The sequence below is a fragment of the Chinchilla lanigera genome, unplaced genomic scaffold (genome assembly GCF_000276665.1).
Source record: "Chinchilla lanigera isolate Chin_1 unplaced genomic scaffold, ChiLan1.0 scaffold00055, whole genome shotgun sequence".
In the NCBI taxonomy this organism is placed as follows: Eukaryota; Metazoa; Chordata; class Mammalia; order Rodentia; family Chinchillidae; genus Chinchilla; species Chinchilla lanigera.
Genome location: NW_004955456.1, coordinates 111987 through 125468, shown reverse-complemented (window position 1 = coordinate 125468; position 13482 = coordinate 111987). Strand labels below are relative to the sequence as shown.

At 44.9% G+C, this 13482-nt stretch overlaps 1 protein-coding gene across 2 annotated transcripts in view; it reads right to left on the bottom strand.

The window, feature by feature from the left end:
• Vopp1 (vesicular, overexpressed in cancer, prosurvival protein 1) overlaps positions 1 to 13482 on the bottom strand; it is a 92956-nt gene that overhangs the window by 56012 nt on the left and 23462 nt on the right. Inside the window, exon 1 of one of the 2 annotated variants that reach the window (XM_013520650.1) lies at positions 3639 to 3706. The exons of the other annotated variant lie outside the window; for it this stretch is intronic. Within the exon in view, the coding sequence (XP_013376104.1) occupies positions 3639 to 3689 (51 nt within the window). The 5' untranslated portion in view covers positions 3690 to 3706. Of the gene's footprint in view, positions 1 to 3638; positions 3707 to 13482 lie in introns of those variants that run through there. 2 annotated transcript variants of the gene reach the window in all.

Below are 13482 nucleotides of genomic sequence, written 5' to 3'. Positions count from 1 at the left end.
AGGAGAACAATACAATACAGGACACACAGTTTATAGAATTACTTTTGATAGTCACCCAAAGAATCACATACAAGAGAGTGCAGGAAATCTGTCCACACACTAAGACCAAAAAATCCAACTGAGGGCCTGGATCCCACAGTAATGTCCTGCTTGAGTCCAGCTGAAGACTGAAAAGCCCATAACAATGCTCCACACAAGTCCAACTAGAGGCCAAGAGCCCACGACACTGTCTCGCGCAAGCCTATTTCACAGATCTGTGCTGGGCAGGCCCAAGGTTAATGATGTCAGTGGTGGAAGCTAGAAGGTCTACGCCAGCAGGAGGCTGAGGAATCTACACTGGAGCCAGGAAGCAACGCTCAAAGCAAGAACCAAGGTCCCCTGAAAAGTAGCACAGCCATCCTCAGCAACAGTGAGATCCCGAGCTCCTCCGATGATCAGGACAGCTGAGTCCCCTTCAGGAAAGCTAACGTGACAAGCTTCTCCATGAGACTGAGCAGTGCACCATCTTTCCCTTTGGAGCCAGGAAGCAATGCTCAAAGTGAGGACCAGAGCTCCCCCAAAGTGAACTGAAGCCATTCTCAGAGACAACAAGGTCTCGAGTTCCTCGGATGATGAGAACAGCCGAGTTCATCAGGAAAACCAGCATGGCAAGCTCCTCCAAGAGAACCAACAGCTCCTTACAGCTTCAAATAGCACTCAACAGCTTCTCCCTCTCCAAGTCTGCCCTTATGCTACCAGCAACAATCCTCAGGTGGCCTCCCATACCCAGCACCACCCGGTTCAACTCAGCCGGGTGTTAGAAGTTGACCACCAGTTGTCAGTCCACCACAGCGCTCCACCTCCTTGGCCGAGGCAGGAAGTTGACCAGCACAGTAAAGAACTTTAACAGAAAAGGAACAGAATGGAATGCAGAGCCTGTAGGGTTGGAGGGAGGTGGACCTTTCTGTAGTAATGACTGGCTTAGAACTGTGCCTACAACACCTGGAGGATTTACCTGAAATTCTAAGACGCTTCTCTGCCTGGAAAGGATGGACACTCTGACAGAAGGCTGAATGCTGATGGTGATTCCACATCCGCATCTGATCCCTTCCAGCTCCCTAACACCAGGCTGCAGGAAACACCGTCCTTAGGGTTTAGATACTAACGGTACCCTAGGGCCAAGTGTACAGGGCTTGTCTTGGGTGAAGCACCGCTGGGAGGAGCAGAGCCTTAGGAGGCCCTGTCCTGGAGGGGACATCAGGACCTGGCCTCTCCCTCACTTTCCCCTTGCTTGCCACCCTGCGTGGGTGAGCAGCATGCCCACCACACCCCTACCATGACGTGCCACCTTGCCACGGATCCCACCGAAGGGGCCTAGCCCACTTTGGACTGAAACTCCCAAAGCCCTGAGCCAGAACAAACCTTTCCTCCTCACAATCACCCATCTCAGGCATTTTATCGCAGTGACAGAATGCTGACTGGTGCGTGACTCCTAATGCCCACGTGTGGGGAGTGCCTGCCTTGTCCCAGCTCCCTCTCTGACAGGCTCCGCTCATCTCCTGGGGCTGAACCCAGGTGTCCATGGTGGGAGCATCCAGAGGGCACACAGGACCCCAAGAACTAAGCAGAGTGCCTCACTGAAGCCTCTGGGAGGTCAGCTGGCATTGCAGTACCCACATTCTACCTTGGGAGACTTCCCTGTTAGAAAATCCACGTGAACCAAGTGCAGTGGTGATGGCTATGAAGTCACTGGCCCTTGTGCAGAAGGTAACTTCCTGTTCCAATTTTCTGGACTATCAAGTATTATTGTAGGCAGCTCATTTAGATAAAAATTAATGTACGGTTGAGAGGGACTGGACTCTCAAGTAAATCAGTGAAAGGTGGAGACAACAGAATTGTGGCTGGAGGCACATTTGATGAAGGCAAGGCCTTGAGATTAAAATCACAATGGCCAGCCTTGCGTACTTCCCTCAAGGAGGAACAGAAATTGAGATTATACTACAATTCCTACCACCCAGTCCATTAAGTCCAGATATATGTCAGACAGCTGGCTAGATGACCAGAACATCTGGGCCCATCCTTTCCCCAAAATGCTCCTATTTGAAGTCATAGATAAGCCAAGGTTAATGATGTCATCCACATGCCCTTGCTATGTGCCCTGCTTCTCTACTGGATCAGTATTAGCTAAGTAGCTATACTTGTAATCTTACTGGTTGATTATATTTGACCTAGGTTGTACTCATTCCATGATTTTGTGCCCACCTGGTGACTCTGCCCTGTAAAACACTGTAAGAGAAGTTAACTTGGTGGCAATCCACTCAGGATCCTTTCTGTCTCTCAGAGCTATTCCTATGACTCAATAATCCTTTCCTTCTCAACCTCCTTTGTACTTCGGGATTTATTCTTCACTTTCAAGGGACACAAACTTGGCACATCTGACATCTATCAGGTTGGGAGTTATATTTTTCCTATATCAGAATGACACCCTATCACTATTATAGACAGTTAAGCTAAGCAGAAATACAGTAGGCAGTCAGATAGGGCTGGGCCTTCCAGGGAGTCAGTGCAGAAGAGGAGGCTGCATCAGGACTGTGGCTGCAGGCACATCTGAAGATTAAAGTTATAACGGCCAGTTTTACATGCTTCCCTAAGGGATAAACAGGAGTTTGAGATTATTGGCATTATTGGCCCTGTTGAGGTTTCCCATTATCTCGTTAGGGATGGGCCATCCTCTCCCATCCACCAATAGTAAGACTAAAGACAGAACTATGACTATAGACCAAAGTTAATGGTGTCGCCAATATGCCCTTGCTACCCCTGGATCAATATTACCCAAGCGACTATACAATCTTATTGGTTAATCATAATTTTGACTCATATTGTAGTCCCCTCATGATTTTGCTCTAAGAAACTTCCTTTGACAAATAGGCTCATTGGCAACCCATTCAGGACCCCTCCTGTGTTTCCCGGGCTATTCCTATTCCCTATTCCTTTTCCCAATAAATTTCCTACTCTTAACCTCCACTGTTCCTAGACTTTGGGGAAGGTGTGCTCAGCATATCTGATATCCAGCATTCCCCCTATCTCACCGCCACACCCTTCTCTGAGAATGGAAATCCAAACTTCGTACCAGCCTCCAACAAAATGGACATCTCTGCAAGTGTGCAGCTCAATGTCACACGAGCGTCGGGGAAGACAGAAGTGAGAGCGTGATCCAAGGCTCCTGAGCTTCCTGGGGCAGACTGTCACATGCGTGAGACTAGCAACAATAACAGCTGGACATTTGCCCTGCATTGCAGGTTCTGCTGCTATCCCATTTGTTAGATGAGCAGCTCTCACTGACGCCGTGTTAAAGATTGACTGAGCAAATGTGTTTTTCCCGGCCCTTTCCCACACCACTGGGAGATGATCATCTTCCACAGCCCCACCTCTCCCTCCTGCTTCAGCTAGTACTCCAAACCGCTGAGATGAACACCCAGCTCTCAAGGCAGCCACCACGGTTCATTCTCCCACTGCTAAGTCCGGGAGTTAGTCCAATGCTGCTCCAGTAGGGCAAAGGCCACCAAGCACCAGGGGTGCCATCCCCACCCACGTCCACAAGGCCCCTCTTCCATCCAGGACAAAGCAGCCTCCCATGCAGGCTCCAGTGCCACCCCTACCTGGCAGCCACCTCTGCCCCAGGGCTTCAAGCCTCTTCCAAGGCTGCTCATCCACCTCAAGACAGGGCTCTGGCTTCTCTCACTACTGCAAAATCTGTTTTGCTTTGACAGAAAGATAAACCTCCATGAGCCCCCCGCCGGGGCTCAACTCTGAGCCCCCCAGACAGATAAAGCTGTGTTCTCACCTTGTTACAACAGTTTCTGCATCCCTCCTGCCGCCGCCTCCTCCCTTTTCTCCCCACAGCCTGTTACCTCGCTTCCCTGCTTTGCAGGGCTCCCTTTCTCACGGGAGTCCCCACTCCCACCCACACCTTGCTGCACCCCCCTCTCCCGATGTTCAAAGTTGTAAGCCTGTCACTTTTAAGTAACTGTCTGTTTAACTCACTCTTTCCTACCACAAACTATTAAAAACCTGTGCAACGCTGTCACCTGTGCTCAGGATTTCGAAGCATGAGCTTCTCTGAGCCAGGCTAGCCAAACGAAGGGTCTAGCTTTCTCCACCTCTTCAAGCGCACTCTTGGTTCCTTGTGCCGCCTGAAGTACTCTGGTATCCTACTTTCCATAAGATTGCAACCAACAAGAAAGGGGCGTGCTTCGCACATCCAGAGCCTCTGCGCCTCACTGGGAGAGCTGCTTGGCTCCCACTCACCACTCTCTTCCCACACTGCTGCCTCGGTGCTGCCAAAGCCCAGTGAGGATTCAGTCACAGTTCTTCCCGACTCAAAATCAAGTCCAGCCCCCTATCTGGACTTACGTCCAACACGGACAGTGCACTGACGAGGTAGTGTTATAGACAGCTAAGTTAGCTGTAACTATTTATTACAGGCAGTCAGGTAGATGCTGTCTTTCTCTCGATAAATTCTTCCTGCTCTTAGCTTCCGTTGTTCCTAGAATTCGTTCCTTAACTGTAGAGAACATGGACTCTATGTTTTGAACATCTAGCAGGTTGGGGGTTATAATATTTCCCTTGTATTATTTGGAGGTCCATATATCATCCCTATAGCATACATCTTATATCAGTACGGTAGAACAAATGAAAATTAGATTGAAAGAAGCAATGAAACGGAGATTTTAAAAATTGCGCTTCTAAGAAAAACTGCAGCTTCAGGACGTAAGCCCAGATTAATTTTTTTCTCTTCTCCTAAAACACAGTAAACCTGGGCAGCTCCCTTCACTTGCTAAAGGGTTTGGCCATTCTCCTTGTACCTGAAAATGGCTTTCAGTCACCTGAGCAGACCTTTCAGATTTCCCACATGAATGGACCATTACCTCACCACGGGGATGGGGGAGACTATCTTCTCCACCCTCTAGACTAAGACTATACATTATCCAATTCCACAGATGAGGCCAGTGAGTTCAAGGCCAGCCTGGGCGACATAGTGAGTTTAAGGCCAGCCATGAATTACAGAACGAGACCCTGTCTCAAAAAAGAAAAAAAAAAGATTCAAAGTCCACCGATTCCCACCATCCAAAACACAAGCGCCTCAGTTCCCGGCAGTCCAACACGACTGGGTCTCATTTCTCTGGGACTCACGCTCCGCCCTTGAGTGCATCCTATACCCACTGCTAATAAACTCTCGCATCCCTTTTACTGATGCACCCTGAAAACTCTTTCTCCATGATGAGAATCAACGAACCTATAAACATCTTTTAAAAGGGTGGGTTCAATTCCCTATTTCAGCCATGGGGACCCTCAGACTCAGCCCAGTGACAGTAGAGGCCCACTTCTAACTTACTGCTCAAATATTTTCTTAAAATCTGGAAACAAGCCTGAGAGAATGAAGCACCAATCCAACCCCACAATTCAACCCCAGGTGAGCATGCAAATGACCCTTCCTGGTTCATGACAAATGAAATAATCCATCAAATCAGACTGACAGGAGCCCAGAAGATAAACGCTTACGTAAGCGTTCCACAGGGCTTCAAGCCTACCTGGAGTAAGCAATGGTCCATCTTAAAGGGCGACCCTCTGCCTTGTCAGGTAGCAGCAGAGCAGTTTCCGCCCCGCAGAGCGCACTCCTGGCTCCCTCCTCTGCTCTCTCCTCGGGCCTGCTCAGTCCTCCCCAGAGACTTCCACAGCTTTCTAACTTGTGCAGCCTCCCTTCCCTCCTCCCTCTCCTCCCTCAGGTTCTTGATTAGACTTTCTACCTGACTGAGGGGCCAAGGTTATAAACCTGTCATGTTTAAGTAACTGTCTTTGCTTGAGCTCATTCCCTCCACCACACACACCTACAGCTGAGCCAGGCTAACCAAATAAAGGCTTTTTCCATCTCCAGGAGTGCAGGCCAGCTGAAAAAGTCTGGTGTCCTGTCTTCTATAACATAACAGCAAAAAGCTAGAAACCATTGCACTGTCCATCAGGAGGGAGTGGATTAAAATGAGCATGTAATGAAACAAAACATTCTGCAACTTCAGGGGGAAGGTGGTGAGTTCTGCATCTCCAAGCAACATCTCTTTGGAAAAAGAAAAGAAACAAAATGCACAGCACTGTGTCTACTACAATCCCATCTGGGTACTTTGAGCAAAGTACAGTATTGGAGCACAAAATTAAAATCAGAGTGCTGCACAAGAAATTTAGCAGCAATAGCTCTGCAGGGAAGGGCTAGGGTGGAGGGCACTCTGGGGAGGGAGCAGGGCCCCACATTTTGTTCATTCCTGCTTTTAAAACCACATACATACATATATTTTGTTTAAAAAGCAAAATGATCAAATCAATTATCTATGGAAAAAGGAAGAAGATCAACACAGATGGAATCCATTTCAACTGGCATTCACCCCTTAAAACAGAGCTTCATACAAATCTGATTTTTCCTTATTCCTCTCAGCTCATCCTCAGAACAAAACTAATGGGCTGTGAAACAACCAGCCAAATGCAAGGCTGGAAGGAAGAGAAACAAAGAGTGTGAATAATTCCCCACCAAGAATCAGCTCTGCCTGCGGGCAGCCGGACACAGCCCAGACGTCATGGAGCTCACCCGTCCCGACAGACAGTGAGCCCGCAGCCAGGGCAGGCCCTGAAGCAGGTGTCTTCCTGAAGCAGGTGACAGCCACAGACAGGCTCAGTAAATGGTTGCCGAGCCAACCATCAGGAAGTAACTGGAACAGTGGATAAGCGTGTTACATGTACACACACACCTTTTTCTTTTTTGGTACTGAGGACTGAACTTCACACTGATCTATATCAGCCATTTTGTACATATTTTTTTCATTTTGAGCTGGGGTCTCTCTAAGTCACTAAGTTGCCCAGTCTGGGCCTGAATTTGTGATTCTCCTGGCTCAGCCTCTCAAAGTGCTAAGATTACAGGCCATCCACACATACTTATTATACATGATATATTCATGTTACGCACATACACACTCACGCATATGACCCACAATTAACAGAACACTAAAAAGAACACTAATGAATTAACACAGATATATTCCCAAGTGATTTTTTTTTTGGTACAGGGAACCTTATTTGGGGTGCAGCCTGCTGTGCAGTCTGGGAGTCACACGGTTGCACGTCCACCTGGGCACAGACTGTAAATGATGTTCTACCACCACCACTGGGCAAAGTGAAGCTACTATAGGCAGCAAAGTTAGATAAAAATTAACACACAGTCATGACAAGAAAGACTGGGCTCTCGAAGTCAGGACAAAAATAAAGATATCAGAACTGTGGCTGGAGGTGCATCTGAAAAAGACCAGACCTCAAGATAAAGATGCAATGCCAGGTCTGCATGTCTCCTCAAGGGAAAAGCAGTAACTTGGAATTATAATTAGCATCACCTGGTCCAGAAAATCCAGATAGGCATTGGTTGCTCAGGTAGGTGACCAGAGCATCTGGACCCATCCCTTCCCACAATGCCTTTATCCCCTTCAGGCCCCCTTTGTCTACTGGCTCATTATGAGCCAGCTGGCTGCACTCATAATCACATAGGTGGGTTGCAGTCTGACCCATGTCGTGCTCACAATGTGACTTTGCTGTGTAAACCTATCCCTGGCAGAGGCCTCTGCGGCAACCTGCTTTTGTGACCCCTCTCGTCTCTCAGGAGCTATTTCTCAATAAATCTTTCCTACTCTGTTTTTAAATTTTTTTTATTTTAAAGAGAATAAAAATTTAAAAACATTAAAAAGATACAGAATTTGAAAACAAGATGAAAGGAAATCAATAATGGTTATTATATTGCATATTGTTATCTTCAAAGTAGTTGTTCAGATTACCAGATATAAGCATGCAAAATTGGTCAACAAAAATTAAGAAAAATTAAGTATTAACTGTTCCTTGCAATAAACCAACAGAAATTAGTACAATTACTTTAGCTATAACCTTCATTGCTCCTTAGAAGTTCAGGGGCCACAAACTCAGCACATCTGACATCTAGCAGGCTGGGAGTTATATTTCTCCTATATCAAAACCGCTGAACTGACATCACCCCAGGGCATTGGCTCTGCATTCCCTGCAGCTCAGTATGGGAAAAGATGCCATTGTTAAACACCTTTGCTTGGTTTTTTGTCTGACTCAGAAAGGGTCTAAGGGGGCTTACAGAAAAAAAAGGACCAACTAAAAACACAGAGACAAATACACCAGACCAAACACAAAGTAGCAAGACTCAAATGAAAAAAATACAGATAAATTGGGCTACATTAAAACACGAAAGTGGCAGGCTGCAAATGATGCCATCAAGAAAGTGAAGAGGTTGGAGTGCAGCTCAGTAATCAAGCACCTACTCAGTGGCCTAAGAATCTGGGTCTGGTTCCCAGCATCACACACACACACAATGTGCGCATACACACACAAACATGTACATCCACAGAGACAACCCACAGCATGAGAAGAAGTATCTGACAATGATAAGAGACTTCCTTAGTGTTACCACTGAAAAACAAAAATACAACCCATTGAAACTGGGCCAAGAATGAATGCTAATGAGTATAAGGTTTCCTTTAAGAGGATTAAAATATTCTAAAATTAAACTGTGATAATGGATGTGTGCACATGTGAACATACTCAAAACTATATTCTTTAAATGGGTTAAGTGATGGTATGGGAAATGTAACTCAACATAGCTGTTTTAAAAATACAGCAAAAAGGAAGGCATCATGGTACATCCCTGTTATCCTAGCACTCTGAAGGGCTGAGGCAAAAGGATCTCAAGGTTGAGTCCATTCTGGACAACTTAGTGAAATATTGTCTCAAAATTAGAAATTTAAAAAGGACTGAGGATATAGCTTAATGCAAAGGTGATTTATAAAATATTTTTTAAGATGACAACTGACCAGAAGAAAAACAAGAAGAAGGAAATACGATAAAAATGGAAAAATAGTAAGTCCACGAAACGGTAATTTGTGGTGTTTGGGGCAGCAGTACTGGGCAGGAAGGAGAGGCCCTACCCCTGGCTGCTGGTGTTGGGAGCCAAGGCAAGCAGGAAATGCTTTCATCACAAACCCCAGCATTCATCACATGGAAAGACGGTAACAGACCGTCCTGGAGATGTTGGAATGTGATGGAAATTTTGCTTTTGTTCTTTCCAAAGAGAGCACAGTCCTTCTGGCATGAAGATGGGAGGTTTCGGGAAAGGCCTCACCAGAAGGGAAATGGGAACCGACAGATAAGACCTGACCTTTAACTCTGGAGAATATGTTGAAGAGTTTGTACAGTCAGGGGAGACCTTGGGAACTCGGCCAGACATGTGAACTGAACTGAGCTAATGGGAAAATGAAGCCATTTAAACTCAAGAAAAAACAAAATTTATACAGTAAAAGAAGTAAAATTTTAGCTGGACCTACTGGCAGATGCCTGTAATCCAGCACTTAGGAGGCTGAGACAGGAGGATCACTGTGAGTTCCATGCCAGTCTGGACTACAAAGTGAGTTCACATCCAGCCTGAACGACATAGTGAAACTGTCTCAAATAATAAAAAAAGAAAGAAGTTAAATTTTAATATTTTTAAATAGTTTAATAGCAAAATTTAAATAGTCACTGAAATTATAAAGCTAGTATGACAAAATCAGCATGGTACTTGCAAAAAAAGACTTGAAGATCAATGGAACAGATTAGAAGATGCAGACAAAACTACAAACACACTCAGCCACCTTATCTTTGACAAAGGGGCCAAACATGTTCATTGGAAGAAAGACAGCCTCTTTTCTTAAAAAAAATTTTTTTTTATTTTAAAGAGTAAAAGAAGGATAACATAATAATGGGGGGGCGCTTACCAAATTACAGACAAAGTGGTAGGAAATTATCAATGGATATTGTTTTACATATTGTTATCTACAAGATAGTTTCTCAGGAAAACAAATAGACAAATAATAGTGAGTTACAGACAAAAGAGGTAGGAGATTATCAAGAGTTGTTGTACTATACTTTGGTATCTTCAAAGTGGCTTCTAAAGAAAATAAATAGAGCTATACATGTGTGACCTATTGAATAATCATTAGAAAGATAGCCTCTTTAATAAACAGTGCTGGAAGAACTGGCTTTCCACATGCCTAAGACTAAAACTAGCCCCATGTCTATCACCATGCACTAAGCTAAAGTCAAAGTGGATTGAAGATCTAAATATTGAAACAGAAACACTAAACCTACTAGAAGAGAAAGTAGGTAGAAATCGTGAAGAGACAGGGATAAGCAGAGAGCTCATGAACAAAAACCGAACCACACTGGATGTACTTCAAAGAATCAACAATTGGGATCTCATCTTATTGAAAAGTTTCTGCACAAGTGCGTGGATATAGTTCAGTGGCACAGTGCCTGCCTGGCAAGCATGAGGTCCTGAGTTCAATCCCTGATACCTCCCACCAAAAAAGCATGTACAAAGTTTTTGTACTTCTAAAGAAATCACCAACAGAGAAAACAAAACCCACATAGTGAAAAAAATTTTAGCCACTGTCCCTCAGACAAAGGACTTCTATCTAGAACATATAGAGTTGAAAAAAACCAGATACCCCAAATTCAAAGACTCAATCCAAAAATGGGCCTCTGAGATGAATATATACTTTTCAGATGAAGAAATACAAATGGCAAATAAATATATGCAAAAATAACATCATTAGTCATTCAAAAAGTACAAATTAAAACAGCACTGAGATTCCATCTCACCCCAGAAAGAATGGCTGCCATCAAGAAATCAACTAATAACAAATACTGAACAGGCTGTAGGGAAAAAGGAACCCTTCTCCACTGTTGGTGGGAATGTAGACTGGTATGGCCACTGTGGAAATCAGTGTGGAGATTCCTCAAAAAACTAGGATTAGGGGTCCCATTCCACCCAGCTATTCCCCTTTTAGGTATTTTCCCAGAAGAATTAAAAACATCATACCACAGCAATATATATACACCCATGTTTATAGCAGCACAATTTGTCATAGCTAAATCTTAGAAAAAACCCAAATGTCCATCAGTCAAGGAAAGGATAAAAAAGATGTATTTTTAGAGAATGGAATACTCCTCAGATATAAGGACAAACTCAAGGTTTTCATAGGTAAATGGATGCAACTAGAGACCATACTTATAAGTGAAATAAATCAGACTCGTATATATAAATATTGTACTGTCTCCCTACTGTAAGAAACTGAGAAATGGCTCACAAGTAAAGAACTACTGGGATGGGGGGCTGGGGATTTAGCTCAGCGGCACAGCGCCTGCCTGGCAAGCGCCCCATCGTGAGTTGATTCCCGGTACCAGAAAACAACAACAACAACAACAACAAAAAGAATTACTGTGATGGGGGAAAGGAGAAAAGAAGGAAGGGAAAAGAAAAAAATATATACATAGGCAAGACAGCTAAGTGTTACAGCTGATACACTGTGTCAACTTGGGGAGTCTAGAGGTTTGGCTAAGTGACTCAGCAGTTCTGCATCCTGGGGTGAAAAGGACGTGCCCTTCCTTCTCTGGGATGTTGTTCATTGTGTCAATGTGAGAAGTTTAGAAGGTTAACTATGCGATTCAGCAGGGAGCCAAAGTGCTTACTTTGTATTCATCTTGAGCCTGTGCAAGAGGAGGGCAAGGAGATTGTGTGAGCGCTACACGCCCCCTGGGTGGGGGTAGCCTGCTTACAATGTAAGGGAGGGAAAGAGGCTTGCTCTCCCTGCCACTCCTCCCTTGTGCTCTTGTTGCTTTGCTGTTCTGCCGCCATGAGCTATTGCCCTCTGCCATGTGCCACTCCGCCTTATAGCCAGCCAAGTATGGACTGAAACCACCACAAACTATAAGCTAAACAAACCTTTCCTTTCTTCATTTTGGGCATTGGGTATTTTGTCTCAGCAGCAAAAGTAATCAAGACACTAAGATAATTAATTATACTACTAATTTCTATTAGTTCATTGTAAAGAATGGTTTGTGCTTACATTGATCAATTTTGCATACCTCTATCTTATAATCTGAACAAGTACTTTGAAGGTAACAATATGCAATATATTAACCATTATTAATTCCCTATCTTGTTTTGAAATTCTGAATTATTGTTTTTCTGTCTTTAAAATAAAAAATTAAACAGTCATAATGAAGATGCTGAGTATAGTAATAAATATTAAATAGCTCATATTTAATTGTATTTGTATTTATATAGCCAAATACACTGAGAGAAAAGCAGAAGAGTAACTCAATAATGTCTACCTATTGAATTAAGAGTGAATGTGCAGTATTTTAAAATTTGGAGGTAAATAAAAGGAACCAGTTAGAAAAACTGAAAGTAGCTGCTCCTGAGGGACAGAACACATTAGCAAGGTATGAAGAAAGGGCTGTTATTTTTAGTCTTAAACCTTGATACTACTAAACTTTGCAGCACACATGCATGTGTTATTTTTATTTAAAATAGTTTGTCTCAAAGTAAAGACTAAAAAAGGGCTGGGAATGTAGCTCAGTGGTATAGCACCCCTGGGTTCAATCTCCCAGTACTAAAAGAAAGAAAGAAGAGAGAGAACGAGAGAGGGGGGAGGCAGAGAGAGAGAAAGGGAAGGGAAGGGAAGGGAAGGGAAGGGAAGGGAAGGGAAGGGAAGGGAAGGGAAGGGAAGGGAAGGGAAAGGAAGGGAATGGAAGGGGAAGGGAAGGGGAAGGGAGGGGAGGGGAGGGGAGGAAAGAGGAAGGAAGGGAAGGAAGGAAGGAAGGAAAGAAAGAAGAAAGAAATAGTTGTTACATACAGCAAAGTCATTCATTTAGGGTCGACATCATCTGTGGTTACCACTGCTCTGACAGGCACCTGGTGTACCCTTGCTGGGAGAAACCTACCCCTTCACCAGGACAGTCGCCCTCTGCCCCAGTGCCTCAGGGTGGGTAGCAAGCAGCTCGAGGTCATCCTGTGTCCTGGTGTCCCCACACCACCACCCCAACACAGCGCAGCACACACCCAACAGCTGCCAGGCTGAGGCACCCACAGCACTGGCTGCCAAGGAGGAAGTGGATCCCCACGGCTCCCCCTTTCTGGCCCGGCATACACAGCTCACCACACTGGTGATCACAGCCCAGTGTGGCTCCATAAATGAACCTGACATGGCGCAGTTAGAGCTTGTGGGTCCCTCTGGTCACACACTGGGCAGAGCCCAGGAGACCAGCTGTGCCTAAACACCACCTGATCCTGCTTCCTGCCTGGGGCCTCGATCTGATGACCACCTGCCTATTGTGTTTAGCTGTCTGCCTTGGAGGCTAACAGATCTATCAGTGACAGGGACAAAGCTCTTGTGTTTCAGAGGAGTGGCCAGGCAGAAGGTTGGTGGGACAGGTGATACCAAAGTGAATGATGAGAAAGTTCTCAGATGTCCACACCTTATAGAAGCTGCTGAGAGAAGCATGCTTCCTGGAGAAGCTCCTATCCTGCTTCTGTGCTTTCCACCTTGGGTCCATTAACTCCATCCACCTAAT